We start from the raw sequence: 21451 nt of genomic DNA on the forward strand, positions 1-21451 counted from the left end.
TGCACCATGGGCTGAGTTGAGAAGATGGCTACTGGGCGCCAGGGAATTTCCAGTGCTGTGATAAACATAGTGCAACAACATCATCAAGTTTTTCATGTGCTCTTCACCAGAAGCACCACCTCTAGCTTCCATATCCGTGATGCTCTGGTAAGCCTGGGACAGCCTTGATGACATTTCATGCTCCCGTTGTAGTGACACATCATTCTCAGGATATTGCTCTGGAGCTACCAGTGGACGACAGGGACGCTGTCACATCTAGCACCTTTACCAGCCACGTTGAGCAAACCAAGGAACCTTTAGTCATAAAGACCGGTTATATTCTCCCGCTGAAGACATTGAAATGCCGGAAATGTACTTCCGCTGTGCGAAAGCAGAGTGAAAAGGATTTCCCATTTCTGAATATAAAGCTAATGCCTGGGATTAATTTGTTTCCTAATTCTGATTGAGTGCTTCAGCTAAACACTGCTAAATCTCTCCTGAGCAGTAAATCTGCCCTGTGCGCAAATATAAGCAAAATATGAAATATTTCTCCCTTCAAGTATTCTTGTGCGCTGCAGTAATCGTGTCATTTTAAAGAGACTTTCAGAGTCCTGTCAGGGCAGATCATGTTTTGCTTTTTCTCTGAGAAAGGTCATTGTGGCGAGTTGTTCAATGCTATGAGTTTTCTGTTTTGCAGGTCAATATATAGGAGCTTCATATTCGGTTATTTTCAGGGCTATGGGTTTTTCCTGTTTTATAGGCCAGTTTAAGCCCCCCCCACACCATCTAGTGACCCCATAAATTGGATGACTCTTGATGTTAAAAGCTTTGCCAAGTTTTAGTAGCTCACCCATTAATGGTGGGTGGTTTCACCTACCAGCCTTCATCGGCTGTCTTTGAAATGCAGTCTCTCCTACCACCGTTTCTCTATAATTTAACCAGTCTATAGCACAGGCACCAAATATACTGTGTTTGTTATAGTATAGAGAGGACTGTTTGAGCTTTTTTAATTTTTTTTTTAAAGTTAGCAGCTATTCTTAATGTGCTGTGGACCAGAGTCAACTCAGAATACTGAACAAGACAAACTACCAGCACCTTTCAACTCACCTGTTTTCACTCCTTTCTTTTGTAAGACCACCTGTAGTCCTCCCTCTAAAGCCATAAATTATTTTGTCAGTCATCAATGGCATATCTGAAGCAATGAACTGAAACTTTTCAGGCACAGTTTCCATTAATAAGGGCATTCAGCTTACTTGACACAGTGCTGGCAGATATCTTTAAAGAGAATAAATACCTTGGGAGCTCAGCGTTTTACCTCTTTCTGTTTCATGTTGTCTTGTTTAGGCTTCAGGTCACATTAGTAAGAGGGTATTGTGTAACATAATTATGTAACTGCTTTTGAAATTTATATAACGTAATTGCATATAATTAAATATGAATGATTTTGTGTTGATCACAACTGAAATGTATGAGACAATAACTTTGCTTCCATAATAAATGGATACATTTAGAAAAATAAGTGTTCACTACAAATGATAAACGTTTGTGTTTCTCGTACACTGATGCTCTTTCTCTCTTTTTGCTATATAAATATACCTTCACCAGTCATCTTTCTCAGTCTCCTTATGTCTGTCATATCTGTTCTCCTCTATTTCCTTTCCATCATCTCTGTTCCTCTGTGCGTATCCCTTCCATGGCAAATGTACTTGAGAGTAAATTCCCTTCCCACCCCCTGGTGTTCCTCTTGTCATTTTGGAGGGAAATAAGAAAATACATGTTTTAATGAGAGAGCTGCGTGCGGCTCAAAAGGACACTGATATCCATTTCTTTTTTTGACAGATTTTTTTTTTAATCCCCACCATTTTTTTGACAGATACCTGCAGCATGGTGTTCGGCGGGGACAAGCATGCTTGATGGTGGGTCTGCTGTGCTGGAGAGCCTGAGCACTGGGCCTGATGGATCTCACCATAGTAAGGGTAGTGTGTGGTAAACACAGGTTTTTGTGGGTATGTCAGTGTTATGGGACCCTTTGGGGTAAAGCAAAATTAGATGGATAAATGTCTTTGTATGTCAAGTATATGTTGTTTTTTATATACAGTTAGCCAGCCCAAGCTTTGTTTTAGCCCCAGAAGTACTGACTGACAGTTTGAAGCCCCGATGTGACATCCAGTAGTCATGCGTTGCTGTAAAGTGCCTCGGAAGACAAATGCGCTTTTTTTGTCAGAAATGTCATACGCAGCAGAAATGAACACAGCTGTGATTTGACTTGTGTTTGGTGGCAGGGCATCAGTGGGAGGAGCCAATGCACCCTTTAGTCATTCTTTGCTGGTGTGCATTTTTTGTGTTATTTATTTAGTTATGTATCTAGCCAAAGCCTTTGCCCACCTATGTGCCTTTATTGTGAAGCAACATAAACATGTACGCGAACACGAGCATGTACGCGTTTTTCCCACCCAGTTTAAGCCACTCCTGAGATGAGGGCAACCATCCTGGGAGATGGGAATACAGACTCACACAATCTAATTCTGAAACACATGGTTTGAACCACCCGTTTGTTTTATTTTTATAAGCACTTATAATGGTAATGCTTGTTGGAGTGAACTTACTTTTTCACAGTTTCATTAATATTTACCCTTTATTTTATTAAGGTTTACATTTAATTACTCCTCAAACTTTTCTATTCACCATATGGTATTTGTTTGTCTGACACAGCCTGCTGTAGGGATTGTCTGAGTACCAGCCGGCGTCACGGTGTACACTGGGGGACTAAACCACAGTCTTTGACTCTGAACAGATGTAGTATTTGCTCTGGACCGGGGCTCAGATGTAAGTTAGATCCTATACGCTAGTGGTTCAGTGCTAGTTGGAGCGCTTGCATGCACAGGAATCTGTGTGTGCGTGTGCGTGTGTGTTCCTGTGTGTCAGCCAATGGGTCTAAGCAGTGGGTGATGGGTGGCAGTGAAGAAGCCAAAGGGATGCTGTCACACTCTGTTAGAGTACTGTGCTGCTCCACTCCCACGTGCTGGACCTGACTATGATCTTGTCACTCGCACAGCCAACGGGCCTCCAGCTTGGATCACGTGACCATATGCAGCCGCGTCCTTCCATCTCTAAGGTTATCTGACAGCGCTGTCTTCCGCTCGCAAAAGCCTTGTGTCTTGTCGCCGTGACGCCGGTGTCAGCTTCTCAAGTGCGCACGCAGCTCCTCGTAGTGCTTCCAAGTTTATTTCATACATATTTTCTCCTGGTTTTGCTTTCCAGTTATGAGTCACATTTCTGTGTGCTAACTGCTCCCCACCTGCCAGGAAATAGATGACAGTCGACTGACTTGTTCTTCCATCTTTTCATCATTTTAAATTTGTGGCAGTGTGCAAAACAGCTGTGTTGATGGGAGGGCAAAACATCTCCCAGCGCTGGCAGGATGCCCCGTGTTTCCAAAGGACTCCAAAGGGCCTATAACTCAGTGTTTTTTGGTTCTCCTCCAGTGTACCAAGAGAAAGGGTTAGGATCTTTATTCTGATGTGCCGTGGGTCATTTTGTAAGGGTTAACTGTTCTTGGTCAGGACTGACTCAGTCCTGTCTCTAGAGACAGAGAGCGCTTATCCATCTTTGGTAATAATTTGTCTGACTGTGTTGCTGAGAAGTGTGAAAACACTTGTCAAACGCTCTAAAATACATATATCGTGTGTGTGTGTGTGTGTGTGTGTGTGTGTGTGTGTGTGTGTGGGGAGATCATTAACTGTATGGGGTCATATGTAACGACAGGAAAGGACGTCTGTACAGCCTGACCAGGCTTCTCATTTTGTTGTGTTTTCACCAGCCAAGAAGCGGTTTGGCCTTGTTCCCAAGTTCATAATAACTTTTGTTTTAAAATAAACAGAAGTTTTTTAACTGTGGTATCTATAGTCAATGTTGTGTTTTGCTGCAAAGCTGGTTACACAGTTCCAGTATGCCCGGTTCAGCGGCTGTTTACGTTCCTGTCCTAAGTACTCAAATTCTATCTCTAAATTATTCTTTTTCCTAGTTTTTCCACTTGTCTCCGATAAGGAGCTTGAGCAGTAAGATGTTCACGCCGAGTCACAAACAGTCACAGCAGAGATTGTTGGACATTGATACTCTTGGCCAATGAAAAGGTCATCTTCCCAAAGCACCCTAATAAAATGAGTGGTTATTCATTGCTCAGTCCTGAGGAAGGTCACCTTCCACCATCTCAGCTCCATGGTATGTGGGCACAGTGTGGCCGGTGCTGCAGGATCTCACTAGACGAATGAAGTCGTTTGGGGTGAAATTGAGGTTTGGGAGGGTTAGAGTACAACATAATCTCTGGTTGTGGAGTGCAGTTGTTTCCAGATGTTCCTGCTCATGTTCTTAAGGGTAATGAGGGAGGCTGAAGGGGACTGGTCTGGTCTGCCATCTAGCACACAGTTTAGATCAACGAAGCCTTTGGAGAAGTAATTCAATAACAACACTACGCAATAACACAGTTCAAGAAAGGGCTTCAGGGAGTCATCATTTGGAGAGTAAACATGTTGAATTTTTTTTTTATTCAGGATGTGGGCCAAAAGGAAAGCCCAAGATGGAGATAAACCTGCCACCCTGAGGTCATTCTCTTCGTACTCAGGAACGAAAGCAATGGTCCTACTGTTTGTATTCAGATGGAAATACTGCGTTTGTTTAAAGCAAGAGAAGTTTTGAAGAACCCAGCCCCTGCTAAGTTCTAAATGCTCGCTGGCTGCTTGATGTGATACAGCAGCAGTTTTTCCTTTTTGCGAAGAACGTTAATCTCCTCTCTCCCTGGATTACTCAGCGCAAACCCTTGATGTTGCAGGCAGTAAATTTATATCTTTGCAGCCTTTTTGCACAGTGAAAGTAAAACCCAGTTATTGTCCTCCCAGCAAGAGCAGCAAAGATAGACACAAGTGACCCAGTGAGATAGGCAGTAGAGTAAAAAAGGCAAAGAGGCACTTCAGACCCAAACCAAGGAAACACAGCTGTGAACAAGAGGAGTACAAACAGGAGCCCAACACAAAACCCCCCCGGGTTGCTGTACCGGATGTGGAAGCGCAGCGAACAGATCTCCATCCTAATCCCCCCTCTTCATGGTCCTCAGCTGCTTAGCACTCCAAACCCTGGCATGAATACAGTGAAAGAAGGCATAAATCCCTCTAATAAGTTGCATTTTAAAAAGGGAAGAAACAGCTCAGCTTTCCGGGACAGTCATGTAAGTGCAGTTCCAGCAGTACTACACCACATTATACATGCCAGAATCCATCATTGACCTTCCTCGTCCATTGCCGCCTGCGTACCCGACATGTCTGCCTCGAAGGTCAATCACCGCTTACATCTCAACCTCTCCGAAACAGATCCTTTGCCTCCCAGTTGCCCCATCTTCCTATCGTGAAGTCTATCAAACTGGACTAATCTCTCATTTTGCCTACCTCCTTGGCCAAGAGTCTGGGAGTGATGACTGACTCAAGTGTATCTTTCTCTCAGCACATCGAAGCCACAACCCGGACCTGCAGATACATCCTGCATAACATCCGCAGGATCCGTCCTTACCTCGCTACCGACTCCGCCCAACTACTTGTCCGGGCCATGGTGACATCCCGTCAGGACTACTGCAACTCTCTCCTGTCTGGCCTTCCTGCTACTGCCATCAAACCTCTACAGCTGATACAGAACACTGCTACCCGAGTTGCGTTTGATCTGCCGACGCATTCCCACGTATCTCTTCTACTCGTTTCTCTGCACTGGCTTCCTGTAGCTCCCTGGATCAAATTCAAGACTCTTGTTACAGCCTACAAAACCATGAACGGATCTGCTTCCCGGTTATCTACAAGACCTGATCACTCGCTATACCCTAACCAGACTGCTTCTTCACCTCTGCCTGCCTGGTGGTCCCACATATGGCAGGTCCAAAAGCACAAGAGTTTTCAGTTCTCACTCCAATGTGGTGGAATGACATCCCCCTGCACTCAGAACTGCTGAATGTCTTTCTACATTCAGTAAGGGTCTTAAGGGTCTTCCGGACGCACTTCTCCCCAATCTCTTAAGTGTATGTTAAATGCGTGTTTATGTTCAATAGCTTTACGGTTATAACTGTTGAATAATGGGTAAGTTTTTATGCAGCTACTCATGTGATGTGTATTGGTTCATATGGCGGAAAGTAACAAACTAACTTCACTTTAGAATCACACGTCTGCATCTAAGTCACTTGACCTACATCTCATAGGAAAACATTGCTTTTTTTGTTACTTGACGTGGAGAAAAGCATCTGCTAAATGAATACATGTGCATGTAACTTTGCACCACCATTTTTTTCCACATGCAGGATCTCAGAATTACTCTTGATAAGCATCCATCTATCATTTGATTTATGTTTTAATTTAGTTGCTTATTTCTTGTTTGTTTATGTTTAGGGCTTGTGAGAGGATTGGGAGTCGTCCTGTCTACAATGGGATTATTCACTCGCTTCTGTCTATATGAGTTACTCTGTTTTTGTTTATAAAATTACTAAATGAAATTTAAAAAAGGGTTCATTGTAATTCTCTGATTTAAAAACCCTTTCTAATCTTTGTATATTGGCATAAAATGTTTTTCTGACTATAACTGTCAGATTGTACCCATCTGAAATGTTTATTCATGTTTTGTTCACGTCTCTCATCATCAGTACCCTGTTTTTACCCTCACAGCCCAGTGTTCTGTATCATTTTGTAGGGTTTTAGGCTGGTTTTGTGTTCTTCTTCAATGAAGTTGTTTTCCATGTTCTGCTGTTCTCCAAGGCTTTGAGTCACCACATTTTACAGGCCTATGAGCGAAGCCTCCAAGCTGCCCTTTCGCTTGTTCAGAAACTTCATGCTCTTGACCACTGTGCCACTGACTCCATTAACCTTTCCTTCACGGCGGATCCTGTCTCACCTCCCCGGTGCCCTTTCTCTGGGTTAGGAAAAGATCCGTGTAAATATGCGGCTAGATCTCGCCACCAGCGCCCAGTTTCTTTACGGGCGCGCACACAAAGCAAGACACAACTTTACCTCTCGGTGCTGCTACTCTTACAGAAGTTCCTCATGTTCCCCACCTTCAAGGCTGGGCTTCAGCCCCTGTTGCGCTTCCGGTCATCGGGAGGGATGGGAGGAGCCGGGGGCAGCGGAGGGCACACAGCGAAGAGCGCGCACACACAGCCGTGCTGCTGTCCACTCTGACTCATGTAAAGAGCTGGCCCTCCTTGATAAGGGTGGTGAGGCCAGATTAGTGTGTGTGACACACAGATACAGTCTGACAGCATCCAAAGTTGGGCGCTCCATTTATAAACCAATGATAAAACATAGATCACCTCATGTTGCGTTACACCTTCTTAGTAGCCTCATTCCTGGTCGTTATCGCAAGTTCCGCACTTCTTTTGTGGAGAATCCAAGGCGCTTTCAGAACACTAGCAACGTTATGCTTTGGTGTTGACTAAGGGCTCTGCGAGCAGACGTTTCCGGAATAGAGAACCAAGCGCGGTGTTTATCTGCACCGATTTACGAAGGATCGCTTGCTGGGGTGTCTGAGGAGAGACGTCCTGCACGAGCTCCTGATCTTGGGCTGCCGTTGATATAATGGGGATTCCGATGTGCCGGGGTTTGTCGGCGTCTTTCGTTGCTGTGGACTTCACACTCTTCCTTTTGCACGGAAGACCACGCAGCACAAACTAATCCGTGTCAGAGAATAACCTTAGAGCCCAGTGTGATCCTGCATTTCATCGGGGGGGGGGGGGGGGGGATGGGTGTTGGAACTCGTCTTGGCCTTCCGTTATGTAATCGACACACTTAGAGCGTGCAATGTGTGTGAATTATTTACGTTTACAGCGGTGAGGCTGGAAGCATGACACCTCCGAGAACAGCCATGCTTATTCTTAAGCGTTTCTCCACATTATTACACAAATATTATTCTAGAACGGAGTTTATTCCCTTTAGGAATCTCGGATTTGCTCTCCGAAGCCCCTCTCCTTTCAAAATGATTTTGTTGGCATTTAAAAAGTGCAGTCACTTAAATTGTAGGATTTGTATTTGGGGAAATGCAGAAATGGAATTCCACGTCGTTACTGCTTGCAAGTGACACGTTGTAGCCTAACGTTATGCCAGGGGTATGAAATGGTCATTCCGCAGAGCGCAGCGGGTGCCCCACACACAGGACAGGGGTTCGTACCTAGCTCGCTCGCTCGCTCGCTCACCCACCCCTCCTGATTTCAGCAGAGGTCAGCCGCACACAGATGAACCCCCGTGTTCTTCAAGGCACGCATCAGTACAGGGCTGTGGGCACTTAGGCCCCGGTGGCAGGAGCTGTGTGCGTTAAGCTGACTCGACAAGAGCTGGAGGCATCAGGAAGATTAGAAGGTCACTGCTTGCTGTACACATTACTGCCCTGAGCTGAGCTGTGTCCCTCAGTGTCACGCATTCTCTCCACGGTCACTTACGCGCAGCTCAAACCTTCATCCCCGGTGCGAGATGTGGCCGGGCTGCGGCGGCGCCGTCGAGCGGAGCAACGAAGGGTCGGTTTGCAGGGAATTGCCGCAAAAGTTTTTTGCGCGCTGTTGAGAGGAGTTGAGTCGAGTGGCGTGTGCAAAACGGATCCTCGCGTCCTGTTCGTTACGTGTGTTTCAATTCCCCGTGATTTCTCCACCAATGTTTCATAAGTGGGACTCGAACTAAAGCGCGTGTAGCCTTGGTGTTCGTCGAATGCAGACCACATTACTGATCATGCGGCGAGTGAAATACAGGATAGGGAGACAATGACTTCACCCGGTGTTATTGGAGATCAGGACGGGACATCGGTGGGGGGGGGAGGGGAGGAGAGCGGGGGCCGCGGGTCAGCGTCGGCCCCACTGATCCCTACATGAGCGGACAGGCCTTTCTTTCTCGAGCCCGCAGAACTGCTTAGGCTCTGTAGCTGCATTACCGCAACGACCAAGGAGCTCTGATCGCTTACGTAAGCGTGCGCTAAACCCCAACGAGCACGGAGGCTCGGAAAGAGCGGAAAATGTGCGCCGCGCTGATAAGGCGGCGGCGGCGACGACGACGTGGGCCCTTCGCTTCCCATCTGCGAGGATCAGCGACAGCGGGGGGACTCGCTCAGCAAATGGCGAGGCCTCTAAGTGCGCCCGCATCCTAATCATTTTAAGCGTTTTTACTAGCGGCTAAAGGCACGCGGCACAGTTTCCTTAGAGGGGCCGCCAGGGGCGGAAGGGCGGGAAACGCTGAGCCGTCACCTGCGGCGAGTCCTGCCGAGAGCAAAGTGTGCAGAAATACCCAAAAAGACACAAACGGAAGCTGGCGTGTCTGGAAGAGACGATCGAAGATCGCTACTATGAGGCTTTTTTTGTCTCGGACACATATATGTGCATAATTCGCCCTAAGGAGAGGCGGAAGCGGGAATCGCTCCTGCAATCTCCGCGTGGCCGTGCAACGCTTTGGAAGTTACGCAAGAGCTCTAGCGTGGATGTCGGCTGTGGAGTCGGGATGGAGGAAGGAATGGGGGGTCTCCGAGGCTCATGTGGTTTTTGGGAAAGGAGGACTGGAGGGCAGGGCCATCCAGAGTGCGGCACACGAGAAATTGTGTGAAATTATTCATTTACAGGTGGTCCTCAATTTATGATGGGGCTCCTTTCTGTTAACATCATCACTGAGCAGTCCATCCCCTAATAGTGGAAAGGAAATGTGGTGTAATGTTATGGTCGCAGTACAAACACAGTATATAATGACCAAAGTGCTTTGCTTTTTCCCATTATAAAAATCCACATGTGCACGGCTGCCTAGATCTTTCTGAATCCTTCTAAATACGGGTGCGTGATCATACCTTTGAAATGCTGTACCCTCGAGCCCTTCTCTAAGGTATGTGGAGGTATCTGTGATTTTTTTTCAGCATGCGGTTTCTTTCTCTGTGCTGCTGTTTATTAATAAAAATAAGTACATTAAAAAAAATAAATAAATAAATAAATAGATGGTGGCACTGCGGCACAGCGAGTAGCGCTGCTGTCTCACAGTGCCTGGGTGGTGAGAGGGGGTGTGGGTTCAATCCCTGCTCGGTCCGTGTGGAGTTTGCATGTTCTCCCCCTGTCCGTGTGGGTTTCCTCCGGGTGCTCTGGTTTCCTCCCACACTCCAAAGACATGCTGTTCAGGTTCCCCCACAGTGTGTGAGTGACAGAGAGAGTGTGTTCCACTGATCTAAGTAGTGTATCTAGTAGTGTAAGTAACCGTGGTGAATAAGATGTGTGGGCTGATGACACTACAGAGTTCAGTGGAAGTTGCTTTGCAGAAAAGTGTCTAAGTGAATAAATGTAATTATAAAGGACAGATAAACAGATATACACATTTTTCTATACATAAATGTTTTTCAATTATATATAATGTGTTTTGGAATAAATTCACGTTTTTTAATACTAAAATCACCCATACGTAAAATATGTGTAAGTTTTGTATATAAAACATACGATTTGGGTATAGGATATGATTGTTCTATTTAAAATTACTACACACAAAATATGTAGCAGCTTTTCCAGATCCACTTGTCCAAGATCTCTCCAGCTCATTGACGGTGTAACTGTTCATGCATCATAACTCCATAAGCATCCCCAGATACAACCTTTATTCAGCCATTACTCTGGTATTGTACTTGCTTATTTGAGTGTCTTATAATATAAAAAAAAAAAAAAAAAAAAAAAAGAGGTGGGAGGGTATGGGGATTTGTCTATCCTGTGTTTTATGCACCTACGCGATCGATGAACCTTGGTGCAGCAAGTGGTAGGTAACAAACTGGGTTTGCTTGAGACATTCATGTCTGCAGCTATGTCTCCTTCTCTTAATGTAATGCATAAATTGTACTTTTGCTGAGATGTACGTCGCTTTGGACAAAAGCATCTGCTACATGAATAAATGTAAAATATATTAACACTTCTACACGTATAGTAATATGTGTGTATATTATATAGAACATATATTACACTTCTACATTACAATATGCATATAGTGGGATAAACATTTTTATATATGAAAGTATACAAATGTACTGTCACGAATTTACGCATCTTACAACCGCTCGCGCGCGTTGACTGGAAGCGCTCGTCTCGAGGAGGGTCCTGGTGAACCGGAGCCTAACCCGGCGACACAAGGCGTGGAGCTGGAGAAGACGCGCCAAGGACGGAACGCCGCAGGTGGGACTCGAACCCCCAGACTCGGGGGGGGGGGGGGGGGGAGACAGACCAAACCTACTGCGCCACCGCACTTACGAACGAAATACCCGTTTTTATGTAGATACGTTTATAGTTTACGTGATGAAAATGTGTTTGTCTTGTTTATTTTTTAAAGTGAGCCTCATAGAGGGACTTGGTGGCGCAGTGGGTTTGGCCGGGTTTCGTTCCCTCGTAGGTTTGGGGTTCGAGTCCCGTCACGCACTGGTGTGCTCTTCATCGCCATAAAGGTGCGCTGCGCTGTTGGATGAGGCTCCGTTCGGTGGTAAGAGGTTTATTTATGCACTCCAGGGTTAAATATGGAAAGTTCATATAAAACTTTCTATCCATTTACCTACACTGTCTAGGAGCGTTGGGAGGGATGCACCCAGAGCCGGTCCCCGGTGGCGCAGGGTGGCGCAGGGTGCCCCAGGCGGGGCTCGAACCCCAGACCCGCTGGGGAAGGGAGCCCGACCGAGCCCACTACGCCACCGCTTCCCCCCCCATCCTACACCCCCAAAAAAATACTATTTAACTCTCTAGATAAGGAAATAGTAGCTCTGTGCATGTTCACAAACTCCTGATTTATAGAAAATATCACCCTGTGTGCACGGGAGGAGGCGATAGCATAGTGGTAAAAGCTACTGCCCTCGGACCTTAAAGGTTACAGGTTCAAACCTCACCTCTAGCTGCAGTACCCTTGAGCAAGGTACTGACCCTGAATTGCTCTGGTAAAATTATCCAGCTGCATGAATGGTAAAATATTTGGAGGTAGAGTGAAAGTTTCAAGTAAATTATTAAATTTGACTTATAGTGAAAGGATTTTGTGCTCTTCTCAAGTCATCTCTCGCACGTCCAAGTGGAGTTCAGTCCACCCCAAAAAGTTTGAAGCCCAACTGGAACCCCATGGTACTGAAGAGGGTAGGGGGTGTAAATACCTATAATAAAATAATGATGGGAAATGTCAGTGGTTGAAGTAGCTGTTGGTCAGTCACTCTGGGAAACACGGTTAAGGTACAAGTCCCAGGGAGGAGGGGTTCCTCTCCTTCAGAGCAATAGTTCACTGTGTTCACAGGTTCCTCCAGCTGCTTTACACACACTTACCCATGCATGCGAGCAGATAATTTAACAGGAGCAATTTAGGGTAAGTACATCGCTCAAGGGTACTACAACTGGAAGTGGAATTCAAACCTGTAACCTCCAGGTCCAAAGGCGGCAGCTCTAACCACAGCGGTAGCAGCTGGACGCCGTAGCAGACTTGCTAGGTCTAAAAATGAGTCGAATGTGTCTTTGCTAAAATAAAACGCAGTATTTCATGCATATGACATAATATAAAGTATTTCCCATATTGAAATGTTTGCGTTCATATTTCCTGAGCAGGGACAAAAGGAAAACGACAAACCGGGGCGAACTCCGCGATCAAAGCTACAACTACAACAGTGAGATTCAAACCCAGAACCTTCAGATACCGAGGTAACAATCCGACACACTACACACGTAGCTCTTCTAGACAACACACCTTTAAACAACTGTACACACTGGGCCCATCCTCATTCATAACAATTTGCTTTTCTTTGCTCTTTGCAGAAAAGCACGCACTCAGTCTGAAACCACTTATCCCAAGCGGGGTGGCGGCGGCGGCAAACCGGAGCCTAATCTGGCAGCACAGGGAGCAGGACCGGAGGGGGAGGGGGACACACCCAGGACGGGATGCCGCTCCATCGCGGGGCACCCCAAGCGAGACTCGGGAGTTTTGCACCATAGTAAAAGTTAATGCAAGAATCAAACCCTTTCTAACAGTCCCGGGGCTCCTGTGACACAGAGACGCAGCAACATGCGATTCAACAAAAGTGTCACTGGACACCTGGCTACAGAAAGTATCACAGAACGTCTAAGTATTTTCAAATTAAAAAAAAATTAAGTACTAAAAAAATTATAATACAAATTGTAGCTGACATAATACCGATAGTACTATTGTAAGCACAATAATATAAAAAGGTTTATACTGGATAAATGTACAATTATACATAAGATATTACATAAAAATATCAACTTGTTCAATATATTAAAGATTAAATAAACGAAGAAACAAACCATATCCGCCGTCTGCGTTCTACAGCAGGTTTGGGGGGGGTTTGCACCGCTACCGGACACCGCGACCGTGACCCCACCTCCAACTGTAATGCAATGATCCTAAGTGGTAATCCATAAAGACAACTATGATATACGGCATATTGCCTAGGAATGCAGTGTTTTATTATTAAATGTCATTTTGCATGCACACAATTGTCAATTCAAAACAAAGCTGTCAATGGAAAAAGCCAAAACATAAGTTTTTTTTAATTTTTTTATTTAAAAAAACACCCTTCCTTAAATCCATGCATGCACCAGACATAAAACAACTTTCCAAAGCTGCTTTCTGGCTATTACTTTTGTACACAAAGATATTATTCTCACATCACCCCTCTATGACAAAACAGCGGTAGGAATCGACTGGAGGCAGAAACCCCTTGAAAACCGCGCGTTCGCGTCTGAAACTCTCTGTCGGCGACTTCCGTTTATCCGCCGCTTTTCTCCAAAGCCGCTTGGAATATTTTACCCGTTCGTACGGCTACGCAATTTTACCGCAACAACTGAGGGCAGGTACCCAGATCAAGGACACTACAGCTAGAAGTGAGATTTGAACCAACAACCTTCAGGGCCAAATGCAACAACTCGCTGTCCCCACTATTTTACACCCCTATCTGCCAAACGCATGTATTTTATGTAAACCAAGACAATTTCCCTCTGAAATGTCCCCCAATCCCTATATGTTTGACACTTCAATAAATACTTCTCCATTCATACTCTCTCCAACACACCCACACCCACACTTTGAGCTGCACACCATCCCAACCAACTTCTTTTCTTTCCCACTCAGCTTCTCAAGAACCGGTGGTGCGAACGGTACCGACAAACACGACATTTTCGCTGTGGAGACGCGTCCCGGTGGGACCGAGACGCCGGTGCTACGTGGTTCAACGTGGCGCACGGACCCCACGCGTCAATCAATGACAGGCTGCAGCACAAGGTTTTGGTTTCTTTATTAACAGGAGCATCTCAGGGTTTCATACTGTGGTTTGACCAGCCTCACGCAGCATCCAAGGGTCAGATCAACGTTGACATATTGCTCTGCGTATACTGTGTAAGAGCACAAACTATCACACGCACAACAGCTGGGCAGAATAAACGAAAACAAAGATGTAAACATGGCAGGTGGAGCTTTGCTCCCAGAATGGCTTCTTGAAAAACCATCACTTTTCTCTTGATTAATCTCAGAAAAACATTTTCCATCAACGACGCAGCCGCGTTCCGGAAGACAGACCGTTACCCGGGTGGCCGTCAGGGTTTATCGGTGTCCGCAAGTTTCCGTATAATAACCCAACGCTGCAAATGCTTCAAATAAAAAGTGCAACAAAAAAGTTCTCCGAAGTCCATCTATGTTATGAGACAAAAATATATGTATGTACTGCATATCTTTAAAAACACACACACACACACACACACACACACACCAAGATCCTTACATCATCTGATGACGCTCATGTTGCCCGAGCTGGTTAAAAGTTATCGGAACTCCTGGACTCCCGGTTCCTGCGACATTTGACAGCGAATGAACCATGTAGTTAAAATGTACTCTGTGTACTCCGGTAGATTACATCGCAGCTGAAACTACTGGAACATTTCACTGGGAGACCAAGTTACCATTTGTAGATCCCCATCAGAGGAAGGGAGCGCTGTGTGCCGCACGTCCGCCGAGGGCTGGAGTCACTCGTCCGCACGTCCCTCTTTCTCCTGAAGGTCAAGGCGGTGACGGTTCGGGGGCTTTTCCCATCCGTCGCCTCACGCTACCCAAGATGCCCTGCGCCAGCGCCCTGCTGCAGCTGAGAGTACTGCTCTCCCAGTTTGTCCAGCAGCCTGTCCCGGGAGTCCTCCGTGTCCTCCAGCCTTTGGTACCTCCGGGAACCGCCGAGGTCCAGCCGGGGCCAGCTGCGATGCTTCCGCCGCTGCTCGGCGTCCTCTTCGCCCGGCATCGTCCCTCCGGAGGCCAGACCCACCGCGCTGAGGCACACGTCGGAGCTGAACCCCTTCCGGAGCGGCTCGGGAACCGGAACGGGCCTGTCCGCCGGCTCCGGGGGTCTGCGGGAGGTGGCACCGTGGCGCGACGTCGCCTGGGGCTTGTAGGGTCTAGTCCTGCTGCTAAGGCTGTAGGCGCGCCGAGGGAGGACCGCGGCGCCCCATCCGTCGCCCCCGGCTGCGTCGTTTGACGTATCCATCAAGCAGTTGTTCAGCTTAATGAGGGGCAGAGGCAAGGCGTCCATGCTGGAGACCGCCCGGCGCGCCGCAGGGGGCGAGCCGCCCAGCACGTTCACGTTGACCAGGCTGGAGTTGCACGAGTCCGAGTGGACGGAGCGTAAAGACGCCGCGGGAGAGGAGGTCTCCTGGTGGTGCAGGACCTTTGTGAGCAGGGTGGGCGGCAGGTGGCCGTCCGCAGCCCAGCAGCACCCTCCGAGACTCCTCTGCAGCGGCAGGGACTGCGCATCGGCCGGGTCCTCCAAGCAGCAGATGTTGAGCTCTGTGGACGCGAGGGCGCTGGGCCACCTGGGATGCTGGGTCAGGGTTCCATCCGGAAGGGGCGGCCCGTTGTCGGACGGCGCGGCGCTCACCGCGGCAGCCTGCGCCAGCAGCAGCTGAGTCTCGCGGTCGCGGTTCTCGTACAGCATGGTGTTGGCGCAGATGAAAATGAAGAGCCCGACCCCCATAACGATGGGGCCCAGTAGCTTCATGCGGTCGCTGTGAACAAAGCCCGTGGTGGACAGGATGGAGCGCACCCCCGGGCCCTTCCCGGCTGCCGCGTGAGAGCCGTTGAGCCTCGCGCCGTCCACGGAAGCCTGGCTGAGCCGGTGGGCACGGTAGGGCCAGTATCCGGCCACCGCCACCGCGGTGCCCACCACCACTACCAGAACGCCCAGGATGAGGAACGCCCCCGGCAGGGATCTGATGCGCAGCTTCCCTCGGATCACGCCGTCACCTTTCTTCCTGGTGCGGAAGCTGAAGCGGCGAAGTCGCTGGCAGAAGGGCGAGGGCTGCGCCGTACCCAGGGGCTCCAGGGTCCGCATGCTGCGTCCAGCTCCAGAGAATCCGGTCGCCGTCATGCCTTAACAAGAGGCTGATCGAAGAGAACTCGTCAGGGAGGCAGTCAACGGGTCACCGCCCAAAAACATTAAATATCGCTTACCGTGTAAATGAAAAGCAAGTACCTTGGCTGAGGGTACGGCAGCAGGAGGTGGGATTTGAACCCGCAACCTCCAGGTACAAAGGCAACAGCTCTAACCACTACCCCACCTACTGTCCATTGAAGGCAACTGCAAGGAGAAGTTGAGGAATTGGAGCTCGTACAGGCGAAGCACATGTTCTAAATGTCCTCCACGCATCATTAAAACACATCACATATTTCACTATGAATTACACAGGTTTACTCTGCAATTACGACTTGCATCACTACTCATTTATTGATGGCATGCACATGGAGGTCGTCGGTTCAAATCCCACTTCCTGCAACACTACTCTTGAGTAAGCAGTTCATCCTGAATGACAGAGTAAAAGTTACCCACCAACAGGTAAACAGCTGTAGGCACCTTAACGCTGCGAGTCACTTTGAAGAGAAGCGCAACGAATAAACGTAAGCAAGTGGTATTTTGACACCACGTTTTCCACGTCCCGCGATCGGAGTCGACCGGAACGGGACCGGATCCTCGTCTCCGGGAGCGCGTCACGAACCGTGGAGAAAACGGGAACCTTTCGGCGGAACAAGGGTGCGAGTTCAGGGATTCGTCAGAAGACTAAAGCGCACAAAAATGTTCCGTGCTTCGTTTTATGTGCACGTTGGACACCGAATCGAGCGCGAGAGAAGCACTAGCACATGTGGGCCGCCCCGGAGGGCAAGACTGTAAACAAGGTGCAATGAAATGGAACAGGAACTGCAAACGCAGCATGCGGTCCAGGAGCGGACAAGACACAGGGCCGCCGCGCCCTCCTAGCAGAGCTTCTTGTGTCCAAAGCAGGAGAACAACACGGCCTCTGTGTAACAAAGCACATCATTCCATACAGGGGCGATTCGTACTTTTCCGGCGATATCGCGTCAAGGTAAAGCGTTCGCGTATGAAGCTCAACGTGACCAGTGGCAGACGGACCGAACATTTCACTACATAAAATGCTGTCTCTGACTCACATATACTCTTCTAGAAAATACTGAATCTTTATACTTCTGTGTAAGAAGCTCAAGCACAGTCTATTCCATTAGCAAAGATCAATCTATACCGTATATGGATCGGCAGGCTTTAATCGGGAGGGTTGGGTCAACTCAGGGTTTATCTCGCTGTATTTTTAATTCCTCGTGTGGAAAACACGCACACACAGAGCCCGAAACCGCTTGACCCAAGTGAGGTCACGGCAAGCCGGAACCGAGCCTGGCAACGTAGGGCGCGGGGCTGGAGGGGGAGGGGAAGGGGACCCACCCAGGACGGGACGCCACTCCATTGCAGGGCACCCCAAGCGGGACTCGAGCTCCAGACCCACCAGAGAGCAGGACCCGGCCAAGACCGCTGCACCCCCCTCGCATGGAAAACATCATCTGCATATTTCTGTGGCTAAAATATCATGCAGAGAAGCACTTCCACCAGTGATTTCTTAGTTTCGAAATAAAGATGGAATGAGGGATTTTCCTCCACTTTTTAATCTCTGTGATATTTAGAAAAAGTGTCCTAATAAAGTTGTATCTGAGTTTATTCACTGGGTAGATTCTGTAAAAGTCATGGATACAGCTATAATTTAAAAAAAAAAAAAAAAAAAAAAAAAAAAAAACTTTCAGCATTACTAACTTTGAGCTAAATTAAAATGAAAAACTGGTTTCAAATGGCCGATAAATTCATCGCCTCCGCAGAAATTCAGTTCAGGGCTGACGGTTGACTGGTTTATCCAATAAACATGTGCAACTTCCTACAGTTACTGATCACCAACTCTTAGGAAGAGACCGGATGCAAGATCTAAACACCGTGGAAGTGAATCGAACGAAGACGTTCGCACATTCGTACGGTGGCCGCGTGTGGAAGCAGAAGACAACGCAGCTTAAAATAAACAGCAAAATGTTTGTGTCTTTGAAAAATTTTAATGTTTGTAACACGGAGACCCAGGGTATTTTGGTATGGATCGCATTTGATATAGACAAACATCCTATATATAAAAAAAAGTATAGTAGTTAATAACAGTGGGTCATAAACTACATTTTAACTGCCAGTACAGTTACATAAGAGCTGTTTTTTTATAAGGTCTCCTTGGGTAGATCTTGGCAGCTACATTTGTGATTAGTCGCTATAAACAAATGACATAAACAAGACTGATGCCGGGCAGTTCAGAAAGAACAAATGCCTTTTATGCCACTCAAAGATGAGGGAATTTAAAGTCTTGCCACACAGTGTATACACACACAGACGCCCTTCCACTTGCGCAAAGACAGCGTCCTTCAACCCCTTACGTAAGTCGAAACGTACGTACGTCGGATCCCCCTCCTCCCCCACCATTCCACATAGACTAGCCTAGGCGTTTGCTGCAGATGTGGGTATAAAAAAAATTAAACAATATAATTCTCTAGTAAATGTCAGAAATATTACGTGTCTGTCATATTATTATTGTTGTATTCAGGCCAGCTGTTCCTTGCGCGTGCGGCATCCTTCGCTATTGTATCCACAGTCGATTCGGCTAAAGCTCGTTTCTTTCCGCCATATGAACCGATCATGTTCATCGCACAAGTAGCCGCATAAAACCTCATCAGAATATCCACGATTCCCGATTACCTTCGTAGTATTATTGTTTATTTTAAGAGCCATATAAACATTTACATTACATTAGGAGTAGCCGTGTAAAGGTTTATCTGGCATCATCTCAAAGTTATAGTGCATGAGCATTTGATGATTTATATGTTACATGAACTTCAGAGATCATGGGCGAAGTGAGTCGAAGAGGTGAAATGTTTAGCACCAGGCACTGGGAATAATGAAAAGGGTAAAAAAAAAAAAAAAAAAAACATGGGAAAACGCACCGCACTAAGGAGAGGAGATGCTCACGGCACAAACACACGAGAACTGAAAAGATGCAGCTTCCTGTCTTGTGTGTAACGTATTTCACACGTTCTGCGTAAAATAACCCGTAAATAATGTTTATGCCGGGAATTTTTCTTACATAAATCCGGATGTACGTAAATCAAATGTACGCAAGTAGAGGAGTGTCTACACACGCGCGCACACAGAGCCTTCTTGCATAGTGTTCCACCTTCAAGTTGACTACTTGGTAATGAGAATAGGGCTTAAACAGTACCGAGTTCTTCCTGCGGGTTTTACTACAGTAATTTTCAGTAATTCCCGGAGGCTCCGTCCAGGGTGACGCGTCTCCAAGGCTCCGACACCGGAGACCCGTTATAATCTCGCGGCCTTCACACAAATAATAAATTAATGTCATCTTGTTTAAGGAAAAAAAGTTTAACATCCTATTTCTGCAATCGGCTGAGCGCCGCCGCGTCCAGAGACAGACAGGGCAGCAGGAAAAAAAAAAAAAATTAAAAAAACAGGATTCCTGCGAATGTAATCAGTGCTCTATAAATAAACCCTCACTCAGTGGACTGATTAACATGCGACTGATCGATGACATTTTTCCCCACACGGTATGAACCACACATCCCAATTTATCGATCATAAGTCCAATACATTGATTGTAACCAGCGCTGATACATCATTGGGCCTTTTCTTCTATTTACTCTGTGTGTGTCCACTTACTACGGTAACCTTACTGTATAAGACATTTAACATTTTCAGGCTGCATGAAAATTACAACTAGCTGCACTTGTCTTGTCCCTGCCGCGGGAAAATTGCACAAAATTGAAAATACCGCGTGTTACACGAGCAGCGAGTGGAGTGGAGTAAAAGCACGGACAGTGAGTCGTGTGGGATGGAATTTATTAGCATCGTGTGTACTGTTCGTGCACTTAGACCGAATCCGTGTGCGGGTTTCCCTTTTCACACAACTCGTCCCCGTGAGTGGGAACAACAGGGAACCGGCGATTAAAAACCTCGCGTGTCCCCCCCCCGCAAAGGTCGCCCTCAAGCCGGGGCGTTTAGCTCCGTGTTAAAGCGCACGTGTCACGTGCATGATGATCTCGCGGACCCGTCGCATCGGAGAACTTTTGAGGACTTTGGGGAAAGTGGGGCTTTTCGTGACGAAAAACGGACGACGGACGGACGAGGAGCCAACAGGTCAAAGGAGAGGCGCGTATGTATCCGCGTCGTCCCGGAACCGCGGGGCTGCCTGGTCCGACCCTCCCTGGAGTGGCGGCGCGTCGCACTATTTCCGACGGTTAACTTGGTGGGATCAGCTGAACCGCCTCCGCAAACTTTCCCGTTTTTCACTCACCCGCTTCTTCCATTGCACTGCAGGTTGAGGCTGAGGCTGCAGCAGCCAGGAGGAAGGATCGCCACCCTCCGCGCACACACACACACACACACACCACATATTTCACACGACCCGGGTACGAGCGGCCGTACTTGCCTGCTCCGCTGCGTGTGTCCGATCTGCGCGTCCTCCTGTCCCCTTTGCCATGGAGATCGTGGCATTTCACGCGCTCCTTCCGCTCGCGGGGCAGCGGTACATTGTTGCGCTTGGTGAAGAAACCCGAAAGCGCGATCCAGAGGGGCGTGGACGCTGCGCAGATCCTGCAGCGCCGAACGTGGGCTTCCCACCGGACCCTTTTTCCCGAGGAGGGAAGGGTTCGCACTCGGCGATCCGCGATCCGCCCCGGTCGAGCCGCGAGCTCACAGAGCACGAGGAACGCGGAACCGAGATGAACCGGAGCTTCTCTGCGCTCCCGGACGAGCTAGAGCTTCTTTCTTTCCTCTCCACCCCCGAGGGGCCGTTTTTTTTCTGTCGTTCCGCCCCCCCCCTGTAACCGCACACGTCTCTGCTCCACAGTAACTTGATTTGCAACATCTGCGACCTTAACGATCCCCCTGCAGACGGGAAGCGCGCCGCGCGGCCCCATTTGTGTAGCGCCGGAGCGACGTGACGGTTCCGTGATCTAAACCCCGCATCACTGAGTGTAGCGACAATGAGCGTCGGGGCCACACTAATATTCCTAATCCCCAGCAGTGCCATTTAACTGCAGGGTGGCCCGAAGTCCCCAGA

General features: G+C 47.8%; 1 protein-coding gene across 3 annotated transcripts; it reads right to left on the reverse strand.

Annotated features, from left to right (window-relative positions):
* Nucleotides 1-14137: 14137 nt before the first annotated feature.
* LOC108937220 (transmembrane protein 200A-like) lies at nt 14138-21141 on the reverse strand. Of its 3 annotated transcripts, XR_003797846.1 has the most exons (3): nt 20819-21141; nt 14927-16391; nt 14138-14815 (listed from the first exon to the last, which is right to left on the reverse strand). XR_003797846.1 is itself a non-coding variant. In XM_029253861.1 (2 exons), the coding sequence occupies exon 2, from the start codon at nt 16375-16377 to the stop codon at nt 15070-15072; it is 1308 nt and encodes a 435-aa protein (XP_029109694.1). In that variant the 5' UTR covers nt 16378-16391; nt 20819-21141; the 3' UTR covers nt 14138-15069. The 3 variants fall into 3 exon arrangements, 2 of the variants coding, with proteins under 2 accessions (XP_029109694.1, XP_029109695.1); XM_029253861.1 differs by having other exon boundaries at nt 14138-16391; XM_029253862.1 differs by lacking the exon at nt 20819-21141 and adding an exon at nt 20684-20804 and having other exon boundaries at nt 14138-16391.
* Nucleotides 21142-21451: the final 310 nt, after the last annotated feature.

The sequence above is a fragment of the Scleropages formosus genome, chromosome 8 (assembly GCF_900964775.1).
Source record: "Scleropages formosus chromosome 8, fSclFor1.1, whole genome shotgun sequence".
Taxonomy (NCBI): Eukaryota; Metazoa; Chordata; class Actinopteri; order Osteoglossiformes; family Osteoglossidae; genus Scleropages; species Scleropages formosus.

Excerpts from the sequence above, each read along its gene's own strand:
- LOC108937220 (XM_029253861.1), bottom strand. The coding sequence starts at position 16,377 with ATGACGGCGACCGGATTCTCTGGAGCTGGACGCAGCATGCGGACCCTG.